Genomic DNA, 27,962 nt, shown 5'->3' with positions numbered 1-27,962 from the left:
ACTTAAATATTTCATTATTCTTTAAGTAGCACATGATTATTAAGTATGCTTCTTCAGGTTTAATGTGAAAATTCTGCAAAAATAATTTGAGGTTCACTGTCGTCATACTTCTGCTCTTGAGCTCTCAGAACAAGCCCTCTTTTTAGATCTCCTTAAAATATGAGCTTATTTTGCTAGGATGAGCCTGGAGTCAACCTAAGCCAGGAGTGGCCAACCTGACCCTCAGAAGGAGCTAGAATTTACCAATGTACCTTGCCAAAGAGCCCCACAGTAATATGTCAACAGCCCCCAATCAGCTCCCCCATTCCGCACCCACAGCCTCCCCGCCACCCGCAGCCCCGCCAATCAGCACGTTTCCCTCCCTCCCAGTTAGCTGTTTTGTGGTGTGCAGGAGGCTCGGGGGGAGGGGAGGGAGGAGGAGCGAGGGCACTGCAGGCTGAGGAGGGGGTGGGAAGGGGTGAAGTGGGGGCAGAGCCCTTGGCAGAGACAGAGGTTGAGCAGTGAGCACCCCCCGGTACATTGGAAAGTTGGCACCTGTAGCTCCAGCCCCAGTTGGTGCCTTTACAAGAAGCCGCAAACTAACTTCTGAAGAGCTGCATGTGGCTCCAGAGCCACAGGTTGGCCATCCCTGACTTAAGCAAATAATGAGATAAGTTTGTGTTTTTATTTAAACCATTCTGTGGCCTTAAGGTTAGTTTTCTGTTAAACTAAACTAGAGGCCTGTTTGGATACCTCTCTCCTAGGTTTGTATCTCATACATTCTGCAGTGACCCCATTCATGTCTTAGTGAGGAGTCATAGAACATAGGGAAGCAAGTGTCATTAAGCCTTTATCACCCACAAAAGTTCAGCCCAAGGGAACCTTGTGGTAGGCAAGGGAATTCTGTGAGGACACTGGGTAGCTGGAAGGAAGTGAAGGGGCGAAAGTTCATCCAGGGACACACAAATACCGAAACAGAAAATTACTTACTGCTATCTTGATATGCAATAGTTATGAATGTTCTTGCTATTCAAGAGACAAAATGGAATTGGAAATGGGAGTGGGAAGAAAAGAGAATGATACCTGCTAAAAAACGGTTTCAATATGGGTTGACACTCCAGTTTTCAAATATACTGACCTTTATGGTGAAAGTGACCACACTGCCATTTGCCAGGCCTGCATACAGGATTCGCCATCTACTATGCAGACAGAGCACCCGGTCTTCCAATTTAAATTGCTCCATGCACTCCCTGGTCTGACAAGAAACAAATAGTTACAGCTTTTGTCATTAGTGGAAAAACTGGGAGACTATTTTTAGATAACTGGGAAAAACTGAAATGAGTCATTTGTCTTGCCTATGAATTGTGTAGCTTCTTTCCAGTAATGGAGAAGTGCTTCTGCCTGTGTGAAACTCTTGTTACAAGAGCTCACTCCCACCCCAACCCAACTGGCATTAGCTTAGCATTTCCCCATGGGGGGAGTGCCATGAATGATAGCCAGCTGGTATTATCTTTCCATATAGATCAGTGACCCAAAACAATTTGTCCATAGGAAGCAGACATCTACTCCACAATCCTTCAAGGTCAAGAACCACTTTGACTCTCAATTTCAGCAGGAGACCTTCCTTTCATTGATCCCTGACAGAGGCCAGATTAAGCAGCTCTCTTCCAACTTGCTCCTTTGCCTCTGGTATGAGAAGCTCAGCTTCATCCCCTCAGAACACTGTTGACTCCCATGAGAGCTGTATTGCCTATACTCCTAAGTGAAATGCACTTTTCATAGACTACTGAGAGAGTCAGAAAAAAATACAGTAAGTTAACTGAGATGTGCACTTCCAAGTGTCTGTCTTCCACCTCAATGACCTCTGCTTACCTCATTTAACTTGCCATTACCTTCTTTGCCTGAGCAAAGAGCCTATTAAATTTAAAAACTGACCAGTAGAACGGGGCAGCACAGTGATATTGTTCAGAAACCAGCCATTATTAAGTTACTGTAAAACAGATACAGGAACTTTGAAGAATACGGGGTCAATCACAGAAACAATATATCAGAATTTATCCAAATGCATGATAAATACAATTTATCCCCTTTGACTAGTTAACCTGCACGTAGCCCATTAATTCATCTTTGGCCAGGACTATTGATATTCCAAACATTTAGAATGCCCTTTAGGGAATGTGCCACCTTTCCCACAATTACATTAGCCAGAAGCCCACAAAAGGCAGTATTTTGTCCTGAATCACCTGACATCTCACAATTTATTTGGGAAATAAACCTGATGTCAAATAGTATACAGCCCTTCCACAACGTAAGATACTGATCTAACTACGGAAAGCCTGTACAGTTAGGACTCACTGCATCAGAGAACTTGATTTTAAAAGGTAAAAGAATATAAAAAACAGTACCTGTTTTTAAACTCAAATATTTCTAAAGTAGTTTCTATAAAATATGTAACCCACAAAATATGATGTGGTAATAAGTTTGTATTGGCACTGTTTGGAATAATCTGAACAATTTACCAGTTACTTTGACCATACCAACCCATACTGTTCAAATCTTTGTATCACAACACATACACTGTTTAAAACACAGAACTGGGAGTCAGAAGATAACTTAGTTATATTTCTGTTTCTGCCGTTGACTTGATCTGTGACTTTGGGCAGGTCACTTTGTTTCATCATGTGTAGAATAGGGATATCATATAGCTCATGGGGATTTGAAAGATTTGGTTCATTTATATTTGAAAAGCCCCTTGAGATTCTCACACAAAGGTGCAAAGTTTAACTCATTAATGCCATGTTTATCAGTACCTTGATATTGTAACAGTTGATTGTGTGGTCACTAGAGCCAGTGTAGAGGGCTGCATTCTTCCCATTTGTTTGAGTAACCAGAAGACAGTTCACTTTGGAAGTGTGTCCTTCAAAGACACCCACACATTTCCTGTTCTAAAAGTAGAGCACAAAGTCTGTTAACGTTTAGACTACAATATAGGTTAATTTTTCTCCTTCTACCTAATGTTTACACAAATCTACACATACTCTCAGATCCCAGCAGAGCAACAGAATTCTATGACCCAAGGAACTCTTGATGCTAGCTGGCAGAGGGTACAGGGGTACATAAGGGTTACAGAGATTCCCTGGGTGTGGTAGTTCACCAAAGAATGTCATGTGAGATCCCTACTGAAAGCCTGCATCATACTGATCATCATAATCTTTGCAAAATGTATGTGCAGATAATATGCAAGGAAATAACTTCCAATATATAGAAGTATGTTCTAAAAGCCTGGAGGTAAAGGAAGGTCACTCAGAGGTGACATACCTTAAGATAGATTCCACCAGAAAGGAGGTAGCAGATACTTATATCCCTTCCTGAGTATAGTTAATTGTGTGTCTTACACTGGAAGTATATTTGGATACTTAATCAAATGCTAATGAAGACAGTGAAAGGACTTCATGAGAAGAAATTTGCAGGAAAAGGTAAACAGTGAGGGAGGGAATGGTCCAATATATGTGTGTGTGCAGAAAGATGCCCTGGCATCCTTCATCTGGGAAGACAAGCTGCCAATGGGTTTGATCTCATAAAAGGAGGGTTTTAGCCACCCTAGTTGAAAAATGCAGTAACAACAACTTTGGATAAACAGTACCTTATTTAACAAGATGCCCTCTTGTTAAATATGTTTAGGTTCTAGAGTAAGTGTTATGATTTTATTTGATACGTAACCCTTTGGGTCCATTAACCCTACTTGCTTCTTCTCAAATCTCTATTCTTTGTTAAATAAATTTAATTCTTGTTTTCACTATAAACAAATTAAATGTGAGGTGTATAGTGGAACTGTGATCCAGGTTGCAACTAGTAAACTGGGGTGTACTATTCCTTTGGGAGCAGAGGATCTGGTAATTATGTGAAGGTCCAGTGGTTAATGGGCTGAGGACTGCAGGGCGACACCTAGGGGTTGGAGTATACCTATTGCTAACCCGCAAAGGGATGGCAGAGCCTGCGTCAGCTGAGAGGAGAATGCTTGTGCTTCCTGTGGCTGGAAGAGTTGGGGAGCTGACCTCGACAGGAAAACACAAGGTTTCCTCATGCTCAGGGCAGGTGGTAGCAAGGTGCCTCCCAACCCTGGTGCCCCAGGGAGCCTCATAACCCCCACATACATTTTCTGCTACAGTGGTGTTTATTTAAGCACAAGAAAGATGTAACGAGGGACACCAGATTTTTATCCAGATTTCATAATGAACAATACACTCTTGTAATTCTAATCCCAAAGAAATCCCAGCACACTTGCACAATCTATATTGTGTAAGTATTGTCAGGCTAAGAAGTCTAGAAAGGCAGCATAGTCCAGAGCAGTGATATTCAACCAGGGATATGCATACCCCTGGGAGAACACAGAAGTCTTCCAGGGGGTACATCAACTCATCTAGATCAGTGTTTCTCAACCTAGAGGTCACAAACCCCAGGGGTGTGGTAGGATGGGTATACGAGAGGTTGCAAGTGCAGGGCCAGTGTTAGGAGATAGCAGGCAGGGCAATTACCCGGGGCCGCATGCCACAGGGGACCCTGTGAAGCTAAGTTACATGCTTGAGCTCCGGGCAGCAGAACTCAGGCTTCAGACTCCTGAAAGGGGTATAGTAGTTAGGAAAGGTTGAGAACCACCGATCCAGAGCACCACAAATCAGGAAACGAAAGGTCTAGTCCAGTGGCCACCAACCGGTCGACTGCGATCTCCGGCTGTGCAGTGAGGCTGCCGCTAAGACAGGCTCCCCGCCTGTCCCGGCCCCATGCTGCTCCCAGAAGTGGCCAGCATGGTCCAGGAAGGGGCAGAGGTCTCCTGCTGCACACTGCTCCTGCCTGTAAGCACTGTCTCCGCAGCTGCCATTGGCAGTCAATGGGGAACTGTGGCCAATGGGAGCTGCGAGGGTGGTGCTTGCAGAGAGGGGCAACATGCAGTGCCACGTGCCGCTCACCCTCCCGCCCCCTCCCAGGGGCCACAGGGACACATTGGCCCTTTCCAGGAGTGACATGGGGCCAAGGTAGGCAGGGAGTCTGCCGTTGTGGCAGCCATGCTGCACCGCCGACCGGGAGCTGCTGGAGCTAAGTGCTGCCCGGTGGAAGGCCACACCACAACCCCAGCCCTGAGCCCTTTCCCAGAGCCAGCACCCGAACCCCCTCCTGCACCCCCAAGCCCCAGATCTGAGCCTCCTTCCACAGCCAGCACCCCAAAAAAGCCCTGAGCCCCCTCCTGGAGCCAGCACCCTAAACCCTCTCCTGCACCTCAAGCCCCAGCCCTGACCCCCATCCCAGAGCCAGCACCCTGTACCCCCGCATGCACCCCAACACTCTGCCCCAGTTCAGGGCCCCCTCCTGCACCCAAACTCCCTCCCAGAGCTTGCACCCTTCACCCTTTCCTGCACTCCAACCCCCTACCCCAGGCTCAGCCCAGAGCCCCCTCCCATACTGCAAACCCCCTCAGCCCCAGCCCAGAGCCCACACCCCTCCCAAACCCCAACCCCCTGCCCCAGCACAGTGAAAGTGGGGGGGGGGCAAGTGATGGAAGAGGGGGGGAAATGGAGTGAGTGGGGTGGGGCTTTGGGGAAGGGACAGAGTAGATCCTAGGTTGCCCTTAAATTCAAAAAGTGATCTTGGGCGTAAAAAGGTTGGAGACCACTGGTCTAGTCCCATTGTTGTAAAGCACTTTGTTATCATTCATGATCTCCAAACTTATCAAGTATTATTATTAATTCACTGGATTAAAGAACAAGATCCAAAGATCCTTGGTGGCGTGATTTTACTTTAAAATATTATGCCTTTTTATGTGTCTGAATGCACTACCTATACAGCTTTGCATCTTTGGCAGTTTTCTTGAACTGTGATTGCTCATCGTTTGTAAGAATTGTGTAATAGCAATAGGACTATATTAAGATATGGTCAGTCAGTATTTCAGTAAATCTTTCTACTTAAAATATATCCTACAAGAAATGTAAGAAGGCTTTTTGTTTAAGGTTTGTTGGTTTTGTGGTGGTGGTGGTCACAAACTCAGGCCTCTGCGAAAGGATTAGAAACCAATTCTCATTTGGATAATATACCTTCTCCAATCCCAATGGGAAATAGGGAATGACTAAACTTCCTCTAGTCTAGAATGGTACTTGCTAGCTGACATCCTCAAAAAGGCAGTGGAAACCAAGGTTCTCTTTAAAGAGAAAAAATATCAAATTTTCTTCAAGAACATTTTTTATATAAAATCTTTTACCAAGCCTTAATTCTCATGTTGAAAGCAAGCATGCAAAAGCCCTAATGAGATTAGTTTGGACTATTAGAGTTCCCCAACTTTGTGTACAGTTAAAAAAAAAAAAAAGCAAGCTATAAAATCATTCCTTAAGAAAATTTCTTCTAAACACGAAAAAGGGTTTTACAAAAATCTAAAGACTGCAAAATATTACTAGTACGTTGTCTCCATGATGATCCTACTTACAACCAGATTGTAGGCATGGACAGTTTTGTCTGCTGAGCAGGTGTAAAGCACACTCCCAAATATCTGAATAGCATTCACTGCAGCTTGGTGTCCCTCAAAGCTCCCCTCCGTAGGTTCTTCATCCTCACCTGGCTCTGAAGACACTTCTGCAGAATGGAGAGTTATCAAAGCTTGGCTTTAACAACCGGAATGTTTTATTCACACAAACTTTGCATACGTAATAAGACTAAGACTAAGACTAAGACTATCTGTTCTATTCACTATCATCACCTTTTGCAAAAAAGTCCAAAAGTAAAAACAAACAATCAAAAAAAATGTAACAGACCTCTAGCCCTTTAAGAGCAGGGGTGGTCAGCATGCCTGTTATGGGACCTCAGTCCATTTAAAGTCAGGGACTAAGTTGTAGTTCTCAGGTGGAGCACATGAACGACCAGGGGGTCATGTGACTGCCTAATGAGCTATAAAAGCAGCCAGCCTTCTCTCATTATGAGGTGATGCCCAGAAGGTGCAAGATGTGCTGAGAAATGTCTTCTAAAATAGCCCAGAGAAGAGGTCTGGAAATGAAGCTGAAAACAGGGCTTGACCTGGAAAGGCCAGCAGCAGAGAAATCCAGGGCATAGAACAGCTTGCTGGGGAAGCTCATCAGAAGAGAGACAGGCAATAGTTCCCTGTGGGAACAGGAAAGGGAGCCTGGGTAGGGACTGGCAAAGGGCTGTTTAAAGAGACCAGGGGAAAGGCTTACAGAGACATCTCCAGAAAGACCCTGGAAAGTAGTGGACAAACGGACCCTAAGAAGAAGCTGCAAAGATTACCAAGCTCAGGGGAGGGGCAAAATCTGGTATCAACCCCAGCAATCAGGGACATGAACTGTTGAACTCTCATGACCACCGAGGCAGCTGTTTGAACCCTGGGAGGAAGGAGGGCCTTGTATGTATTTTAGCATTTGGACTAGTTTATCCTCATAAGAGGGGCTTTCTACATAGCCAGACAGTTACATTACCCAAGTTACTAAAATTCACCTCACCACCAAAGAGGAACTGTGGATCAAAAGGGAAACAGAAACAGGCACAGTGCACCTTATGAGGATTAGGGTAAGTGACCCATGCTGACAATTGTTATGCATTGTCTTCCACTCTTATTTTGAGCTTAAGTTCTGAAGATCAAAAAGAACAGCAATATTTTGAAAGCACATTTGGACTGTACTTTAACTCAAAATTTCCAGAAGATATCCTATACCCATTTAAAGTAGAAAAGCACACCAATAATATACCTGAGGAGTTCTTTGAACATCTCATTGGTGATATAGAAGGGAGAGTCTCAGCCATACTGTAAAATAAAAAGTAGAGAGATTTGACTTTGCTTGTTGGTATTCAGGAAAGGCAGTGAAATGTACTTCAGTAAAGAACTTCAGTGATACTCCAGAACAGGATATTTTATCAGAAGTATTGTAGGGAAAGTATAGGAGTCGTCTGTGGGCTATGAAAGCACTCACTGCTAAAAGCCCTATGTAATTTTCCTTAAGAAAAAACAAAAACAAACCACACACACTCCTCTCTGAAGGGGGCCTTACTTTAGTTACTGCAGAAGTTAGTATGGAACAGCGCACGAGTTACTGTTTTTGTATGCATATGGAGAAGAGTTTCAGACGGTTTAACTAGCAGAATGTACAGGCATAAATATTCATCTTTTCTCATTTCAGTGCTGGAAGCCTCGAGGAATGAGATTTGCTCCCACTTCTCCATGTTTTAAGCTTTTCACGCAAGGAAAAAAGGGCCGTTGAACAAAAGTTTTGGAAGACCTTTTTTACGTGAGAAATCTGTCCTGATCTACTATAAACCTACTTTCCACCTTACCTTCTATTGATGCCATCCCTATAATTTGTGCCAATTTCACTGGTGGAGCTCACTTCATCATAACCAGAGCGAGATGCCTCCATTAAAGTTTGCTCCGAGGATTTCATGGTGTCCCTCTTAGATGGGCTGTCTGGTTTCTCCTCTCCTGACTCTGATGAGTTGATGGCCACCACCTCAAACGGGGGGTTTGCAGTTTCTACTAATTCCAGAGAGGCATCACTCTCATTATCATCTTTATTCCTGTCTACTTCATGAGTGCCCCTATCTTCCTGTCTTGAAAAGGTGGATGTAGTAACCTTTCCCCCAGTGGGCACCTTCCCGCTCTTGACTTTCCTAACAGGTTTAGAGTCAATAACATCCTGTTCAGTGTCGCTGTTCTCAGGCACATGGACTGCTCGCAATGTTTTCTTTTTCCTTAGCTTTTTCCTTCTCTTTTTTCCTTTGTTTTCTGGAGAGACCAGAGTGGATTCTGTTGGATGCTCAGGCTGTTCTGCTAGTAGTTTGGGATCTTTGTCCAAAGGTGTTTCTAAAGAGAGAGACTGATTTGCAAGGGAGCTGCTACGCTGTTCTGGTAAAGTGATTTCAGTCAGAGTTTCAATCTCTCCTTTTTGTTTGTTGAGAGTAGACAGCGATTGTGAAGGGGAAGGGATCCCAGATAGTATGGTCCGCCCCTTATCTGTAGCAGGCTTGTGAACATCTTGATTAGTCTGCTTGAAACAAGTAGTCAGCTCTGACAAGGACATGATTGCGGAGATAACTGGATACACAGAAGTTTTCTGGCTGATATCTACTGAAGAAAAGAGATGAACAATGTGTTCACTCTGCAGTAATTAATATTGAGGCATAAGAATCCCTTGGTATATTAATAATGAGCTGCAAGAATTATTACAATCTATTTGAAAACTTATATCCATAACATAGCTGTATGTTTAAAAGCAACAAAGAGTCCTGTGGCACCTTATAGACTAACAGGTGCCACTATACCTGCCTCTGGAAATTTCCATTACATGCGTCTGACGAAGTGGGCATTCACCCACAAAAGCTTATGCTCCAATATGTTTGTTAGTCTATAAGGTGCCACAGGACTCTTTGTTGCTTTTTACAGATCCAGACTAACACAGCTACCCCTCTGATGTTTAAAGGTAGACTGTTTTCTTAATACCGAAAGAAGTGCACATACATCTCGTGTTCGTTATGTAAATCTTGTCTGTTTCTTAATAGCTGATTGGCCTTAATTTGAAATAACATTTTTTTTTAAAAGTGTCATTAGCATGTCAAGTGGAATTCACCTTAAGGACAAACTTACCTGGAAGCAAAGTGCACTTGCAACAGCAAGTAGGCTCTAATATTTTTAGATACCTGGTGGGGTAGGGATGCATAAAACTGTATCTTGCTCATACTCCCTTAAAGTATCTTTTGTCTGGTAAAATCAAAAATGGTAGTGTCTAGACCTAGACTAGTGGCCCTGGTTGCTGGAAGACCACCAAACTGAAGTCTGTCCTCTAAAACACCGCTCACCCTTACCAACAGGAATGTTAATTGTGGTACTCCACATGATGTCCTGGAGAAATTCTCTCTAAAAAGGGGGCCCTAACCCTTTTATGCGATGTGCAGTACATAATTTAAATTCTGAAGGGCCGTATACTGACAATATGGCAATATGTTATCGGGTTGTCCTGTCACCAAAAAGGGACTGTAGTCACAGGATTTGCTGTTTGGGCTCCCCTCATTCAGGCTGAACCTGTGTAGTACAGGTGTAAAAATATTGGGCATAGTGCTTAGATTATTCACAACACAAAGTTAGTTTTTTAAAAGTCATATGATACATAGAGTATGTAATCAGCAACAACTCAAAAATTAGGTGAATAGATTTAACAATATAGTTTAGATATTAGAACCCAAATACTCAGGTAAATCACTCAGGAAAGGTTGTACAGAGATTTGGTTGTGGAAAGCAAAATATATCAATGAGTGTAGACTGTCCTTCAGTAATGGAGAATTAGGTTGGTTGTCCATTTAGAAAATACAATCCACATCGAGTACACACTCACTCACCCAGGTATGCTGAATTGGCTTCTGTGGCAGAGGCATTATCTCTGGCCATGTCTACATCTAAAATTTTGCAGCGCTGGTTGTTACAGCTGTATTAGTACAGCTGTATAGGGCCAGCGCTGCAGAGTGGCCACACTTACAGCAACCAGCGCTGCAAGTGGTGTTAGATGTGGCCACACTGCAGCGCTGTTGGGCGGCTTCAAGGGGGGTTCGGGGAACGAGAGAGCAAACCGGGAAAGGAGACCAGCTTCGCCGCGGTTTGCTCTCGCGTTCCCCGAACAAGCAGGTCTCCTTCCCTGGGGTTTGCAGGGTGGTTCGGGGAACGCGAGAGCAAACCGCGGCGAAGCTGGTCTCCTTTCCCGGTTTGCTCTCTCGTTCCCCGAACCCCCGAGCAAGCAGGTCTCCTTCCCTGCGGTTTGCAGGGTGGTTCGGGGAACGCGAGAGCAAACCGCGGCGAAGCTGGTCTCCTTTCCCGGTTTGCTCTCTCGTTCCCCGAACCCCCGAGCAAGCAGGTCTCCTTCCCTGCGGTTTGCAGGGTGGTTCGGGGAACGCGAGAGCAAACCGCGGCGAAGCCGGTCTCCTTTCCCGGTTTGCTCTCTCGTTCCCCGAACCCCCGAGCAAGCAGGTCTCCTTCCCTGAGGTTTGCTGGGTGGTTCGGGGAACGCGAGAGCAAACCGGGAAAGGAGACCAGCTTCGCCGCGGTTTGCTCTCGCGTTCCCGGAACCACCCAGCAAACCACAGGGAAGGAGACCTGCTTGCTCGGGGGTTCGGGGAACGAGAGAGCAAACCGGGAAAGGAGACCGGCTTCGCCGCGGTTTGCTCTCGCGTTCCCGGAACCACCCAGCAAACCTCAGGGAAGGAGACCTGCTTGCTCGGGGTTCGGGGAACGCGAGAGCAAGACGGGGAAGGAGACCAGCTTGATTACCAGAGGCTTCCTCAGGTATGCTGGGATACCTGCTTATTCCACAGAGGTCAAGAAAAGCGCTGGTAAGTGTCTATACTTGATTACCAGCGCTGGATCACCAGCGCTGGATCCTCTACACCCGAGACAAAACGGGAGTACGGCCAGCGCTGCAAACAGGGAGTTGCAGCGCTGGTGGTGCCCTGCAGATGTGTACACCTCCTAAGTTGCAGCGCTGTAACTCCCTCACCAGCGCTGCAACTTTCTGATGTAGACAAGCCCTCTGTGTAATAAAGGACAAGTAGTAGCTGGTGTAATATGTTCAGACTCTCAAGAGATCTGATGCCTTGACAACATACCTCCCTTGGTGGAATATGAATTCATTTTGTAGCACGCAAATCACACGCCTGTACACTATCAAGCCCTTTTTGTCCTATGTATATATGGAAATTAGTAGATAAATTGGATAACTCAGTGATAGACGTGGTTAAGATAAAAGCTCATTCCAGACATGGAGAAGTGAGCAATAAAAATAAGAGTGGATGAAGCTGCTAAAGAGGCTGCTATTAGTGAGGCTCCAGTAGGGGTCCTGTCCCCTGATTATGCAGTCCTTGATATATTACCACCTGAGCACAAGCAGAAAACACTGAATATACCGCCTAGTTCAGATGAAACAGAGGCCACTATGGATAGAAACGTTGGGTGTAGTTGCAAAGTTACCGTGTCTTTGGAGAACTGTGTTTAAGGTGGCCCTGCCATCAGAGCCTGCAACTCTCACACCCTCCTTGCAGGCATAATGGCTACCAGGAACTCAGTTTTCTGAAACAAGAGGGCCAGTGGACAGGATGCTAGGGGCCTGAATGGAGGGCCAAATAGAGCCACCAAAACAGTGTTTAGGTCACCCAAGGGGACCAGTTCTTGCACCGGAAGGAATAAACAGGGAAGCCCTTTCAGATATCTCATGATCATACTGTTGGCAAAGAGCAATTAACTGAGTGTAAGCCCAAATTTCTGGACGTGTAACAGGTACTCCAAGATGTCCTCAATAGAAGTCCACATTGGTTCGAGTCCTCAGGCTAAGGACTACACCAAAAACCACTTCCACTTCACTAAGTAGGCTATCCTGTGAGAGGACTTGCTACTGTTGAATAGGACTTCTTGATCAGCTGCTGGACACCGCTCTTCTTCTTCATTCAACCATGCAGCAGCCATGCTGAGAGATGCAAGGAGTTTAGCACTGGAGGGCACATGCAGCTGTGGTTCTGAGTGAGCAGGCTGCAGTGAGGAAGTGGTATGAGAGGCTGAATCAATAGCACAAGAAGGTAGGAGAAACAACACTGTCTCAGCCATGCCAGGGCTATGAGGATAAGCTTGGCCAGATCAGCCTTGAGCTTCAGGATGACCTGGGGAATCACTAGGTTTGGGGAAAAGATGTACAGAAGAGTCTACTGCAGCTGCAGAATAAGGGGTCAGACAGAGAGCCCAGACTGACCCCCCCTACCCCCCGAGCAGATCACACATTCCTGTTTTCGTTTGTGGCAAACTGGTCAACTGTGGGCATGTCCTACATGGCGAAGATGACCTGGAAGACACTCATCTTCAGGTGCCACTCATGACTCAGTGAAAAGTACTGAGTCCATGAGATGATTCTGCACTCCACAGAAGTGAACATCTATTAGAGTAATGTCCTCCTTGATGTAAAATTGCCACAGATTGATTGTCTCTAGGCAGAGCAACCTGAAACATGCTCCCCCTACTCATTTACGTAATACATTGTGTTGGTATTATCAGTATGTGACAGAAAAGTCATCCAGAGACCTGGAGTGATCTCAGTTGATCTTATGTGACCTTTTCCTTGGTGCAGTTGATGAGGAATGGCTCCTCAACCTCTTTGGAGGTGTGCCTGTTCCCAAAAGTGAAGTGGCTGCACTCAGAGCAAGAGGGTGATCATTGGCTGGATGAGGACATTGGTACCAGATCAGGCCACATGGCCTGTTTGAGCAGGTACTTCTTGAGGTGAAGGTCCTGGGCCACCTCAGTCCTTTTCTTGAATGATCTACAGATTGAACTATGCTCTCTGAGGTGGGCCTCACCAAGACAAAGCAAGCACTGTATGTGGGGACTTCAGCTCAGGGTCGCTCCCCGACACAAAAGAGAGTATTTGAACCCCAGTGAGGGCACCACCAGGGGAAAAGCTACTAAAACTAACTAACATGAACACTAAAACTACTAACATGAATACAAACTATATACAATAAAAAAAAAAAAAAGCAGACTAAGACTGAACTACACAGAGCTCCAACTCCACCCACAGGTGGTGAGAAGGCACTGAGGAGGGTTGAGGAAGCGTTGCCTCATATTAACAGGGGAGGGGCGAGAGTAAAGGGCGCTGCCCCTCTGTGGGTACTGCTGGGCAAAATATCTGACTCCAGTGCGCTGGACATGCATACACTTAAGTCTCTCTTCAGGTAGATGCGGACATGTATTTCAATGTCACTGGATATCACATACAATTCTGCAATTGCTTATTTATATTTCATTTAAGTGGCCTGACAATAAGTGAAAAATGGTGATTGTGATCCCTATTTAAGGAATATATATAGGCTAGGCATGAGGGGCATTATACATTTTGTGCCTGATTAAATTTTACAAGAAATGGGCATATCAATATGTACTCTTTTGGAAATCAAGGAGAGTAGGAATAAGGGTGGCACAAATACCGTATATAGAGAAGGAAAAGCCAGGATACTCCAGGGTGGAGGCAGACCCCAGTAATTAAGTAGTATTAAGGCTCCTCAAAGAAGTGTTGTATAATGATGTTCAGTTTATGTATGTGCCAGTGATACTGCACATACTGCAGTTATCTAATGGATTGTGCCCACTGGAGTTTGATGGTGTTGAAAGGACTTTCTGGACAAAAATGTATATTAAAATGCATAAGGTGAGGCAGCAATGAAACACGAAGGAGCTTCGAGGAAAAGGCCTGGGATATGAGCTGTCTGGGATTGGTATGTCACTCTGAAACCAAACTAAGAGAGACATTTTGGGAACATGACCAAGCATTTAAACAGAAGCTTGCAGCAAATGTACCTCATCCAGTGGATGCACAATACCAAGGACTCATTAGAGAAACTTTGTTCATGGTATATAATATACACATAATTGCTTTTAAAGGAAGTATGGAATTGTCAATGTGTTCTAAAGACAACATGTGCAGTATGTGGGGGATACCTGCTATATAAAGTAAATGCAGCCTTAAGTGATATGGAGCATGAAAACTTGCCCTTTTATCACCACAGAAAAAAGTTAAATTTGGTACATACAAGAACGGTGATATCAGTTGGTGCACAGTAAGAAAGTTAACAAGGGTCCAACTTCATGAAGTTAAATATGAAACCACTGCAGGCCATATGGTGTAAAAGGAGTTTGTTTTCCCTCCTCAAATACTGTTGCAAGACAATGACAAGATCTGAAAAGCCGCAGACTTGTATCTCAAACAGTAGTACGTTATATGTGTAGGTTTAATGTCTTACAGTCAGAATTGCTGGCATGGGGGCTTACAAGGTGGAGGAACTGTCTATAAATTGCTCAGTACAGTTGAGATGTGGAAATCTGGTAAAGTAAAAGCTACCTATACTGAGAATGTATTGTGTGATGGGTGAAGGGGACCATATCTGGTATGGACCCAGGAATGTTATTTTAATTGCCCTATGTGCTGTTTCACACCTGAATTTCATGTGGTGATAAATAAAAACATATCCACTGACAGTTTTTTCATAATGTAACTGAAATATAGGCAAAGTTAAAATTGCAGAAGGGTGCTTTAAAGACAGTACCTGAGTTTGGACATTCCATTCCTTCTTTAAGCTTCAAAGAATCCTGTGGCACCTTATAGACTAACGGATGTTTTGGAGCATGAGCTTTCGTGGGTGAATACCCACTTTGTCAGATGCATGACATGACATTCACCCATGAAAGGTCATGCTCCAAAAGGTCTGTTAGTCTATAAGGTGCCACAGGATTCTTTGCTGCTTTTACAGATCCAGACTAACACGGCTACCCCTCTGATTCTTTAAGCTTGGATCTTAAAAGTTTAGCGGCCAGAACCTCTGACCACCTTGTTGAAATGCAACAACAAAACAGGAAAACAACAGGGAATTGGCTAGTCCCTCCTGGGATTCAATGTGGGATTATATCCATGGTAGCGACTATCATTCCAATTTTGGTCATTTATCAATGTAATTTAAATGCTTAATATAGTAAAACCTATATAGGTATGCAGGTTTTAAGTTGGGGAATGTAGGGATAATTATGAAATTTACTCAACCATACTTATGCTAAGAAAATAATATATATTTTGTTTGTGACTGGTACGGAAAAGGGTACAATCAGCAAGTAAAAAAAGGCTGTGAGAATAAGTAATATTACTTAGTGCTGGGAAAAATGTATGGTTCAAAAAGTAACTGATCAAATGAAAAGCTGCAGTAACAAGACAAAGAAAAACTGTCAAAAGAAAAACAAAAACCGTCCCACTGTTCTGTTGGTAAGCAAAGAAGGGGAGGAGGAGATGAAGGAAAACAACAAGGATAAACTGCTTCAGATTGGGTTTTTGCTAAAGCTAACAAGTTAGTTGAACAGTAAAGAGAACCTTCAGATTCATGGTTATGTGTCAGACCTTACTTGATCATGCTGGAGCACACTAGGATGAGACAGTTTTCCCCAGGTCTGGCCTATTTGTAAGAATACTGATCATATGCTCATGAATACTTTATTACTGTATTGTGTGTAGTGACTGCTTATTTTCAGACAGTTAGACATGTTTAGAGCAACTGTATAAAATACCATTTGATCTTTGGATTTAATAAAGGAATTTATGGTTAAATCAGAGTCTGCTGTTCTCCCATATCAGTAATGCCAAATACTATTAATTCCAACAATCCCTATTCATGCGACCGGCTCCTGACAGAAAGGAGATGCTAACCACATCACAAAAATATTACTCTTTAGAAATCTCTTTGAAAAAGGTGAGTTAAAGCTTCTGCAGCCTTCCTGAAAAGTTGATAGTTTTCAGTCAGACACAAGATGGTACACATCTGATTCTCTGGGATGACTTTTTAAATTATTCTACTTTAATTGGCCATTCCAGGCTTTTTAATTTTATAATTAAGGCTTCCCTTCGGGCAATTGCTTAGAAGACAGCATATTTATCAAATTAATGAAAACCTATTTTTCTGAGCAATTTAAGTTATTTTTGACCACTGCTGATATACACATGGATGCTCTTAGATCCATATCTAGGCAGAACAAACAAATATTTAAGCAAGCTTTAAACAGTTGTGACCATATCAAATTAGAACATTGGAGTGGCAGGGATACATGTAAACTGTTCAATTCACATCCTAGATATAAGTTGATAGAAGCCAAAAATACAGTTCTTTTTTGTTCATTTAAAGTTAAGAGTTTTTTGTACATTATCAGTGTTCTGACTCCTGCCATTTTTTAAAAAACTTCTGTCACTACATATTTAACATCATTCAAAGGTTTGTTTGATTTTTTTTCTCAACAGAAACAGTTTTCTAATTTACACTGTGAATAAAAACCTAGTTATTTTAAAATGGGGTTTGATGAAATCAAGGTGCTTGCAATCCCTATTAGGAAAACACAGGGGTTAGAGAACTTCCTAAAGAGGAGGTAAAGGGAGGTTGGAGAGAGGAGCATAGCTCAGTGGAATCAACTCAACTCATCTGCATGTTAAAGAGACAAGGACATGGAGTTGAATTTTGGGGGAATTTGGAATGCTAGATATAAATCTACGGAAAGTGGACAAGATATCCACTGGCGAATCTCTGTAAAATGGGTTAGCTCGTTGCATTTTTTCTACTGCTGAATTCACGAGGTGGCTGTTGCTCATTTTAACTGTGTGTGTGAGAGAGAGAGATGAAAACTGATCAATACTGCAAACAGAAATTAATTTGACTATCAAAGACCAACCCACAGTTTAGACTTAATGTACCAAAAAAGAAAGTAGTAGGAAGCATACAGCTGAACGGACTAAAGTTATGAAAACAATTCTTCTAAAGTAAAATGTAAGCATTGCAACGAGTTAAATAGCAAGATTCATGCTCATCTCAAAATGTAGAAAATTAGTTTAATCCAAATCTTTAACTTGAAATGTGCCACTAAACAAGTCATTGAAGCTTATAATAAGAGCACTGAGTTTGAAGATTCTGCAAGACAGACATTATGCCATTACAGCCACAGCAATCACTTATGTCTCTGTTCCATACCCTCCAGCAGCTCCTCAACATTAGCTGCATGCAGGAGCAGTTCTCTGCTCATCTTTGATGCCCCCCAAAATGACAAAAATCACTAACTGCGTAAGCCATTAAAAATGGGAAAGACAAATACTTAATAAATAATAATAATAGGAGAGATACCTATCTCCCAGAACTGGAAGGGACCTTGAAAGGTCATTGAGCCCCCTGCACTAGCAGGACTAAGTACTGATTTTTGCCACAGATCCCTAAGTGGCCCCCTCAAGGATTGAACTCACAACCCTGGGTTTAGCAGGCAATGCTCAAACCACTGAGCTATCCCTCCCACCCTTAACTTGATAAGGCAGTTGGCACCCTTGTTTTAGGCCGAACACCACATTCACGGTAAAACAATATAAGCAATTAAACTAATAATTGCAATACTTTGCCTTGGATATATTTTGTCTATATATCTGTAGACCTACATGTCCCCTACTAGATGCTACAATTGAAAAAGGAAAATATAATAAATTAAATATATCCACATTAATGCAACATAGTTGAACATAAGAAATATAATAGCTACAAGAATCCATACTAGGAAAAAATCAATCTGAAAGTGCCAAAAAAATTATATTATGGACTCTTCCGTTTTATATACAAAACTGTAAGCTTTACTTTGGACAATGTACGGTTTATGTTTGAGAAATAAATATGGTTATGAAGTACAACATATAGTATGTTTAATTTATTTAAAAAAAAAATGTTTTTTTTCTCTGTTTATTTCACTGAGATTGGCCTAGGTTGGGAGAAGAAAGGTCAAACACTGGTTAGGTGTGTGTTTCACCCCAGTCTAGCCCAGGTAGATACCGAGGGTAAGATTTGCAGAAAAGTGCCTGCATTTCATTGGGTGAAAAAATGAGTGGGATTTTAGGTTCCTTGGGCTTAAATCCCTTTCAAAAGTAAACTGGAGCTCAGGAGCTTTTATGTATCTATTTTGTTCTTAAACAATCTCTCACAGTAAATCCAGCTACACTCCAGATTTCAATTTCACAAACATGACCTTTATCCTGCTAGCACTTAAACCCTTGCTTAACTTTACGCATTTTAGTAGTCCCATTCATTTCAATGAGATCACTCACACAAGTAAAATTTAGTATATATGTTGGCAGGATAAAGGCTAAACAGAGAATAATGAAAATAATTTAATATCATTCATGGTAATTCAGATTTCAAGCAATGGAAAGAGGGTAGTATTAACTATGTGATCTCTGAATCTAGTTATTAAATCCCACTTGTAACTCAAGAGTAATAGAGGATTTTTTTGTTTTTTTAATCCTGTTTGGACCCATCCAGAAAGCACAGAAGATACTTAATTTAGTTTGGCCAAAAGTGTGCTTAAATCTCTTGCTTAAGCACTTCTTGCCTCATGCAGGTGGCTACCAGTGCTGTACTGCTTCCAGTTACAATACGGACTAGAATCAAATACAATCTCACTAGCCACTATAATACTATATTATATATACACACACACTATTTTTAAGAGACTGTTGCATGCAAGTCCTGGCCTTTTATTTTTTTTTCTTCTGAAGCATAAGTATAAGCCTTTAGTTTTAGAAGTTGTGATATGCATTTAAACCAATCAATAAAATTTAAAAAAAAAAAAAAAAAAGGTAACTTAAGTCTGTTACAAATTAAGGCCCCAATTCTGCAAGATGATTACCGTGGCTGAAGTCAATGTGGGTTTACCCATGCAGAGTAGCTTACAGGTTTGAAGCCTAAATAACTTTTACTCTTTCAACAAAGTGGTTTTCCCCATTCTCACAAAACAAGTCTTTAAAAGGAAGATAAACCAACATACCATCCCTCTGCTGCAGTTCTGCTTGTGCAGTACACACAGAGCCATGGAGCATGGTATTCACACTTTCTTCTCCATGCTCTGGAGACATAGGTTCTTGTTTAATTTGCATTGATGAATCAGGAAGAGTGCTGGCAGTGATAGTACTAGGGGTTTGGAACACAGGAGGGGTGCTCACTCGGAGAGAGGCTCCCAAGGGAGTACCAGAAGGGGACGTATGGGAGGAGAGACGTGAAGAAGTCTCCAGAAGGGGAAAGAAGTGACTCGAAGGAGGAAGAGCTAGATCAGCTGTTGTCATGGATCTGCTAATTCTTCTTTCATCTGAGATGCTGCAGGTGAGCTGTTCTGACCTCTCAGGAGGTTCATACGTTTCTAGAGAAAGAAGGAGCAAATGCCCATACGTTAACTGTTTGGGGAAGTTTGGTTTTAACAGCTCAAGAGGAAATAAATGGAGACAAGAAGGAAAAAATTCAATCAAGAGTTTACTGAGCTCACTACATGACACTTCTGAAAAGACATCCAATCTGAATAGTAGAAAGCTTTACAGTGCAACACAGGAATGGCCTAACAAAACTGGACATGGGAAGCTTACTAAGTTGTACCAACCTATCCTGAACTTTCATGAGCAAATTCTAAGTTAAACTGAATACAAGATCAGCATACAAGCTTAAGCTTACACAACACATGTCAGAATGCTAGGGCTGCAATTTTGTTAAATCTCAGTACCTTGTAGCCCCTGCAGGATCTGAATTCTCTGACTCCTCAATGCGCTCATCTCCATTGTTATCTGGCGGGGGGGGGGAGAGGGGGAGAGAGAAAAAGGTGATTTAATCAGCCCTATCAAGCACAACTGAAGGCTGTTAATTTCTAGTTCAGACAGCACAAAAAGCCTGCAGTTACCTGCTGTTTCAATACAAGGAATCGTTGAACTTCAACATAGGCTGCTTGCAGAGCAGCCCGAGCCTGCAAGAGGCGGTCATCCACACAATGCAGTGACTTGTTCAACTCTTCTTCTTTCAGGGAAATAGACAACAACTGGTCTACCTGAGAACGCTCTGTAAGAGAAATAAGCACAATTTAGAGTGCAGCTCACGTTTTACAATTCATTTTAACAGGTCACTTTTGTGGAGACATCTTCATAGACTTTTTTGTATCACAGCATTAGGCAAAGAACCCAATAAATCTCATATGATGATTTGGAAGTGTCAGTCAGTACTCCAACAGAAGGGGAAGCAGGACTGGAAGAACAGAGAGATTGTCAAAAGGCTGCAGGAGAATGCCACAGAAGGGGCATTTTTGGCCATTTCCCTGGAGTTTTTCTGGGAGGAAGTTTTATTTGTCCTCCAGGCCTTCACAACAGGGAACAAAGCAGATACTTCACTAGACAGGCATAAGCTGCATCTGCTTCTTAGCAAGACAGACGAAGTGGGGGAAGTATGACTATATATCAGCATGAGGATGATGATGATCTGAATTCAAAAATCCTGTAACCAGAATCGGCTATCAACCCTCTGACATTACCAAAGAAAAAAAAAAAAAAGCACCCATTTAGCCATACGGGTAGCAGCCATATCATGGAAATTGACTTTATCTTTTGAGGACTGCAGGTCAGTGAGAAAAAAATTTCCTGCTGGTAGGCTATGATCATTATCATCCATTTGATGAAATCAACATTCTTTACAATCAATTTGGTCTCAACACTCATGCGAGGAAAGTCTCATCTGCTTCTTACGGTTGAGAAAATGGTGGCAAAGAAAAATTAAGTGATATGCCCCAAAAATCACATAGAAAATGTGCAGGACCAGGAATAGAACCGTGATATCCTGACTCCAAGTCATATGCCTTAACAAAGCCATCCTTCCTCTCTGTGAGACGGAAAATGTCATTCAGGTGTTGAACAAGATTCCAAAGGAACAGCAAAATGTTTCACAAAAATATTCCTTAATTTAGCTTTTGCCAGCACTCAGCCCAGTAACACTTTTACTTCACTACACATTATATACAAAAGAAATATCAGAAAAGCTTCAAAAGTAAATTATAGCTCACATTTTCAGGTTGTGTGAGAGCAAGAACAGACGAAGGAAGCCATCTTACACAATAAGGTGGAGTAGAACAAGAATACTCTCACTTTCTTGCTCTGCTCCCAACATTACCTACCTGTCAATATCCAGTTACAGCTTGGCTGACATCTTCATAGGCACCTTTTTGTATGCCTTTAGTGAGCACAACGTCCCAGCCAGCCACAGGCACAGAACTGCAGTGTTCATGTAGGACAAGCCTACAAGGTATCAGAGGCCTTGCAGTGTTCAGCCAGGAAACTGGGAGAGGGGGAAGAGGGGGAAGCGCAAACCGAAAAATCACAATGAAGAGGAGAGATGCCTGTTATCAAGGCAGTATTGGCATATACTCATAACTCTTCATGCTGTGTCCTCCCACACATACCTAGTATCACTTACCTTTCTTGCCTTTAATTTTCCTTCTTTTATTCTTTGTTTCTAGACTTGGGATTTCAGGAGACGATCCCTCCTAAAAGTTATAAATAGAAAAGCTCATTCATTAAAGTTAGAACAATATAATTAAAAAACTTAAGTCTACATCCTACAAACGTCTAGGGCTACAATAAGAATTTAAATATCTACCATGTCTTTCCCAGGGAAGTCTAGATTAAAGCCAGAGGAGAGAACATATGCGGAAGAATTTTGTTATAACACCATTCACTCATACTTTGTTGCCTCTTCTCTCAAAAGAGAAAGGAGCTAGAAATAAATTTCCTGCTTCCACTTGGCCAAGATGTTCTCCTTCATGTCTGTCTAATGTCGTTTACTGTGATAAGAGCATGAATGGGGAAATAAGACCACTTATAATCTAGAAAGGGACAAATACCATGCTAAATAAAGTTTCAAATGAAAAAGGGACACACACAGAAAGAGTCATTAGGCCCAAGACAGACAAGATTACTGGAGCACATGGTAAAAAAAAATAAAAATAAATTTTCCCAGGTATTTTTTCTTGCATGGCATAATTTTAAAGACATCCTTACTATAAAAGTGTATTTCTCTTTTTAATGTTCAGCCATAAACCAGGCATTACCAGAAAACCAATTGTTCCATGGTTGCTTAACATTCCTAGTAGGTCCTGAAACATGATCAGCATTCTACTGAAGACATTCATTTCCAGAGGCAGGAGGCCAAGTCTAGAAGTTCTGGGCAGTGGCAGTTTTCTATTCTTTAAACCACAGGAAATTTTAAAAAGAGCTGGAAGTATCATGAAGGCATCTTTCATCCACCTTGTCTAATTTTTTTTTTAAAGTCAGTTAAAAAAACACTCAATCTAAGAGGACAAAAAATATTTGCAATTATATTGTACTGGATATCTATCCTGGGTCAAACCACCACAAAGGTCCTGTGAACACAATCCTTTCAGTAGAGATACTGTACAGAAGGGAAACAAGAAATGCAAAGAATTAGTGTGTTTGTCCTGGCCAATATTAGAGTTTGCCTATAAATATACAGTAACTCCTCGCTTAACGTTATAGTTATGTTCCTGAAAAATGCTACTTTAAGTGAAATGATGTTAAGCGAATCCCATTTCCCCATGAGAATTAATATAAATGGTGTGGGGAGGTGTGTGTTAGGTTCCAGGGACATTTTTTTCGCCAGACAAAATACATACATATACAGCATAAGTTTTAAACAATTTTAAAACAATTTAATACTGTACTCACCAATGATGACTGTGATGCTTGAGGAAGGGGCGTTGTGGGGCCGGGGCGCAAGGGGTTTGCCCCACTCTGCCTGACCGGCGCTCCTGCTGGAGGGGGGCGGGGTAGGGCCATTGGGGCTTGTCCCGCTCCATCTGCCCGGCATTTCAGCTGGGGAGCGGAGTCGGGGCATGGGGACTTATCCCATTCCACCATCCCGGAACTCTGTGGGCTGGAATGCCAGGTGGGTGGAATGGGATAAGCCCACACACCCCAACCCAGCTCTTGGCAGCAGTCCTAGTGCGGCCGGAGCAACCGCGGGCCCTCCAGGGCTCCCCCCGCCCCAAACCTTCAGCAGCGCCCCCTCTTAAGATTCAATCAGAAGTATTTATGGTATAAGTCATCGACAGGTCAAGAGCCACGATTTTTTGTTTCTGTCCATAACTTTTTAAAAATACCAGTGATTAAATCCTAAACTTAATGACAACCAACAAGAGAAACATTTCTATTGCTAATATCCTGAAGATATGCAGAACTACACTTACTCCAGTTGCTCTTCTTTTCTTTCCAATTCCCTGGCTGTCATTCTGCTCAGTTCCAGACGTACAGCTGCTGTCTGTAGCTGCATCTACAGAGTTTGATCCTGCATGCACTGAAGCTCCATTTGAAGCCAAAACGTTTCCTTCTCCTGTGAGCTCTAATGCATTTTTGTTTTCAAGAAGTGGTATTCTACATTCTGGGCTCTCCTGATCTTGTTTTGTGGTAAATACTGTGAGGCTTGTAACATCAGAGGGAGTATGTAGGCTGTGTCTCCTTCCGTTGATAATAGTTTCAGTTCTTTCAGACATGAATGGTGATGAGGGGAGAGAGGATGTCTCTTGTTTGAAGTTGGCCACATTATCAGCGCTTGTTTTATATACAGGTGCTATAAAATGTGAATGGCAGGCTGGAATGATTTGCTTTTGCTCACTTTCCTTTGTCGTGGCTTGGTCACTGAAGAAGCCATAAACAGAAGCAGTCCTGTCCACAACACTGCTTTCGGAGAGGCTGCGTTTCCTAGCTGATCCAGATACTGCAATGGAAATCCCTTCCCACTGGAATCCTTCTAGGCTGGACAGCTCCGGTTCTTCACCCAAATCAAGACCTTCCTGCTCGTTCTGAACAAGTGGTACCATCTCTATGCCAAATCTAAAAAACAAACAAAAAAAACATTGTAAATGTATAAGAGCAGAAGACAGGCACTGAAAGAAATCTAGAAAAAAAGAACAATTTTACATATATAGCCAGGTATACACTGATGGACTAAAAGATGACAACACTAGTGTTGTGCTGCCTTTTGTGTAATCTAAAAAGGAAGGACCCCAGCTGCATAACTTCATTATTGAGCTAGTGCTTAGTTAACCATGACATTATTTTCAAACACAAAAGCAGGATTTTCATTAGCTCTAGGGTGAAGCGAAGGTCAATTTGACCCTCTTAGTTTGATGTCAGAAACCTGTAAAGAAGTTCTTGTCAGAGTTGTAATGCAGCATGCTACCCTCTTATACAGGGTAGATCTGAAACAGAATTTTAAAATAGATAAGTAAAGTTACTATAGTTTTCAGACACTCATTACAGAATTACCTGCTTCAAAACTGATGAGACAATAAGATGTTGCAGTTATAAGACAGACTGAAAATACTTGTCTTCACATTAAGTTTAAAGGCAGTTTCAATGTATATGATATTGAGAATCACTATTTAGATTTTTTTTTAAATGTACAAATTGCTAATAATTAAAAAAAAAATAGAATTACTACAGCAAGGGATGCATTCAACTTGCCTGTGATGATGTAAGTACTTCTCAGTATTTGATCACATGCAAAAAAAAATGTTCATATTATACCTATTCATGTTTGTAGTTAACAGAACTTTAAAATACAACCTAATGTTACCAGTGTCATACGTATTGAATTGTTAGTCACAAACTATGATCAGAATCAATTTCTTGCTTGAAGTAGCAGGCAAGTGTGTGCATGTGTGTCTTTATAGACAGACAAATATGGTACGGTAGAATTCATCTCTGCAGTTCTTCAAATGCTTGTCTTTAGAGTCTTGTGACTCAGATGTAACAAGATCCATGTTTGAAAGTTAAAAGGTTACAAACCTTGGTAAACCCTTGCCAAGCTCCTGTTTCTTCTTTGTTACTTGCTGGATGACCTGTTCCCAGTTTATGTTTCTTCGGGATGCACTAAGAATCTGCCTCAGGGTTGGTTTAAGTCCAGACTCCTTCTCAGTCTCATTCTTTCGATGACCACTAACATTTCGAATACGTCGTGCATTGTTGAGGTTGGGCTCAGGAAGATGTGCCCCAACTTTACTCTTCAAACTGATATGTCGTGTCAGATCTCTTTGGAGGGAAGCAGGGAGGCCAAGTTTACTTAATTCAGGAAGAAGAGGGCCTGAAGGTTGGCCACCACCTCCTTTTTGCAGTTCATGATCTAAATTGTCTTCAAAGCCTTCCATATCAAAATGATGATTTGATTTGACAGGATCTTCACCTTTCCCTTCCTGAGAGGTTTTCAGCTCATCACTTAAATTGTTTTGAAGGCTTGATGGGTTCACTGACTCCGTTTGAAATTCAGAATCTTTTTGCTTCTCAGTTATAATACTTGAATCGAGAGGTTTGCCTGATGCTTCTGTGTCACCTTCCTTTCTGGTGGCAACATGTTCACACTCCTGAGGGTCACACGGTGAACAATTATTAATAAATGGACATCGTTGTTCGACCCCTGCTTCAGCCTTTTCACACTCTTCACTTACATCTTCTAATGTATCAATTCTAGGCTCATTAGTCTTTGAAGAACCTTTCCTGGGTTCCTCTATATTCAGACCACCATTTAGATCACTCTCTGTATCTCTGTATGAACTTAAGTAAGGATTTTGCAGAGAAAGATTGGTTTGCAACTCTTCTTTGGCTTTTCGTAGTTCTTCACTTAGGCTATCAATAGCCTGTCTCTGGTTTCTGTCAAGCATATCTCTGCTACCTCTTATGCTACAAGCATTGCGCAACTTGGATACATAAGAAGAGGACCGGTTAGTTTCTAAGTTCAGAGCATTCGAATGGTTCTGGAGTTCTCCAGGGGATGATGATAATAGAAGCTTGACATTTTTCAAGAGATTCTTTGGGTCTTGCTTTTGGGAAGATAACTTCATGTCTGGAATAACCAAGAGTGGGGATTTCAGTGATGGCATCCTGTTACTTCTGCTCTCCTCTTGGTCAGATCTTCCTCCACTGAGGCAGTCCGCATTCATCTTGCAAGATTCAAGTTGGTCAGCAGTGGCCTTGTAACAGGGCTGGTTTAAAAGGGTCTCTTCCCACGTTATCAGTTTTGGGAGGCTTGATGTATCTATTTCAAGATCCATCCCTTTCATGGGTGTCTTGAGAAAAGGTACAGATACAGAATCTTTTTTCTCTGAAGTTTTAGGAACATTTTCTTCAGACCATGGCTGCTGGTCTGTAGCTTTCTGGGAGGGGTAAGGAGTCCAGCGATGAATTTTATCTTTGGAAGTGCTGCCACTCTTTCCATTCACCTTGGATATTTTATTCTCTGGTTGTTCAGAAATACTGAAATCCAGTGCCCCCACTGGAGGGAGTTTATCACTAGTAAAATCTAATTGGTCATTCGCCTGCCACTGCCGTGTATACCTTTCCTGATTATATTTAATGGTTTTTTTTTCCCATGCAACACTTCCAACTTCTGTGTGGGGACTAGAATTTCCAGTCCTATTTCTTGCCATTTCATGTGTGTCCTCTGTGCCACCAACATTCCAGCCATTTGCACCCTGAGGTCTGGATTTCCAGTTTCTTGCTGCGTTTTTAGAATGCCAAATAGAAAAGTCACCTGTTCCTTCGGAATGCCAGTTGGAATTTCTTCCTTTGACATCTTGATACCATTTTGACATTTCTGCTCCTGCATCTGGATGCCAAAGACCTCCAGAATTCCCATGGTTATCATGTTGACCCGAAAGGCCTGTAGAACCATTTTGATGCCATCCTGAGCATCCCCTGCGATCACTGAGATGCCGGTCTGCAATAGGGTTCTTCGTAGAATGTGGGAATTTGCCTTGCCTTGGATTCATAAAGCCATCATTTTCCCATTTCCAGTCCCTCTGAGATGGGCCATGATGGTGCCACAAGGATGGATCATAAGTTTCTCTGTCTTTATAAACAGCTCTTTCTTCTCGCCTTCTCTGTGGTCTCCTATCATCGGGTTCTATTTCTTGGTTTCTCAAGCAAGCTTCAACTTGCCTAGAAAACATAAGGAAATATGTCTGCTCAGTGACTGAAAAGTATATCCCAATCTATCCCAGTTTTGTAAAAGAGGTAACAAGCTCAAACTATTCAAAATGATCTAAAAATATGCCAGAATAAAAATATACACATTAAGCCTTAGATGTAAAGCAGGCTGGTAGTAACAATACCACCACATAGGATAGCAAGTTCAGGTTGTTTTGGCAGGACACTGGTTTCCCAAACTACTAACATCTGGAAATGGCTATGCACTTTGCCTCTGGAGCAGAAAACCTATAATTCTTACTGCTTTCCTAATCCATTCTAGCAATGATGTCTGCTTAAGACAGCCAACTTCTCTTGTTTTTTCCACAAAGCCTGCATAGAGTGAAAACACTGACAATACCTCTCCAAAAAGCCCTTGCACCTCTATGGGGTACAGTTAAAAAACAAAGCAAACAAGCAAAACAAACAAACAAAACACTAAGTTAATACCAGATGTGAAAAGTGGCAAAATAAATCAGTATTTTAAGTGTCATCAAGTTATACCATGACCAAAAAAAAAAAAAAAAAAGTTTCATTCTCATAAGGTCCCTCCAAACAGTCAGTTATCATGCCGTC

At 42.2% G+C, this 27,962-nt stretch overlaps 1 protein-coding gene across 8 annotated transcripts in view; it reads right to left on the bottom strand.

Annotated features, from left to right (window-relative positions):
- ZNF106 (zinc finger protein 106) overlaps positions 1-27,962 on the bottom strand; it is a 78,574-nt gene that overhangs the window by 25,243 nt on the left and 25,369 nt on the right. For 5 of the 8 annotated variants that reach the window (XM_050954930.1, XM_050954927.1, XM_050954928.1 and 2 more), the window contains 11 exons: positions 25,215-27,359; positions 23,615-24,257; positions 21,826-21,895; positions 20,270-20,424; positions 20,096-20,156; positions 19,373-19,741; positions 8,305-9,094; positions 7,722-7,777; positions 6,452-6,597; positions 2,790-2,924; positions 1,118-1,234 (listed from right to left, as the gene is read on the bottom strand). In XM_050954930.1, the coding sequence (XP_050810887.1) occupies positions 1,118-1,234; positions 2,790-2,924; positions 6,452-6,597; positions 7,722-7,777; positions 8,305-9,094; positions 19,373-19,741; positions 20,096-20,156; positions 20,270-20,424; positions 21,826-21,895; positions 23,615-24,257; positions 25,215-27,359 (4,687 nt within the window). Of the gene's footprint in view, positions 1-1,117; positions 1,235-2,789; positions 2,925-6,052; positions 6,170-6,451; positions 6,598-7,721; positions 7,778-8,304; positions 9,095-19,372; positions 19,742-20,095; positions 20,157-20,269; positions 20,425-21,825; positions 21,896-23,614; positions 24,258-25,214; positions 27,360-27,962 lie in introns of those variants that run through there. The other 3 variants (XM_050954929.1, XM_050954934.1, XM_050954933.1) reach the window with 3 other exon arrangements.

The sequence above is a fragment of the Gopherus flavomarginatus genome, chromosome 5 (assembly GCF_025201925.1).
Source record: "Gopherus flavomarginatus isolate rGopFla2 chromosome 5, rGopFla2.mat.asm, whole genome shotgun sequence".
Classification (NCBI taxonomy): domain Eukaryota; kingdom Metazoa; phylum Chordata; order Testudines; family Testudinidae; genus Gopherus; species Gopherus flavomarginatus.
This window is presented reverse-complemented; position numbering and strand designations above follow the sequence as displayed.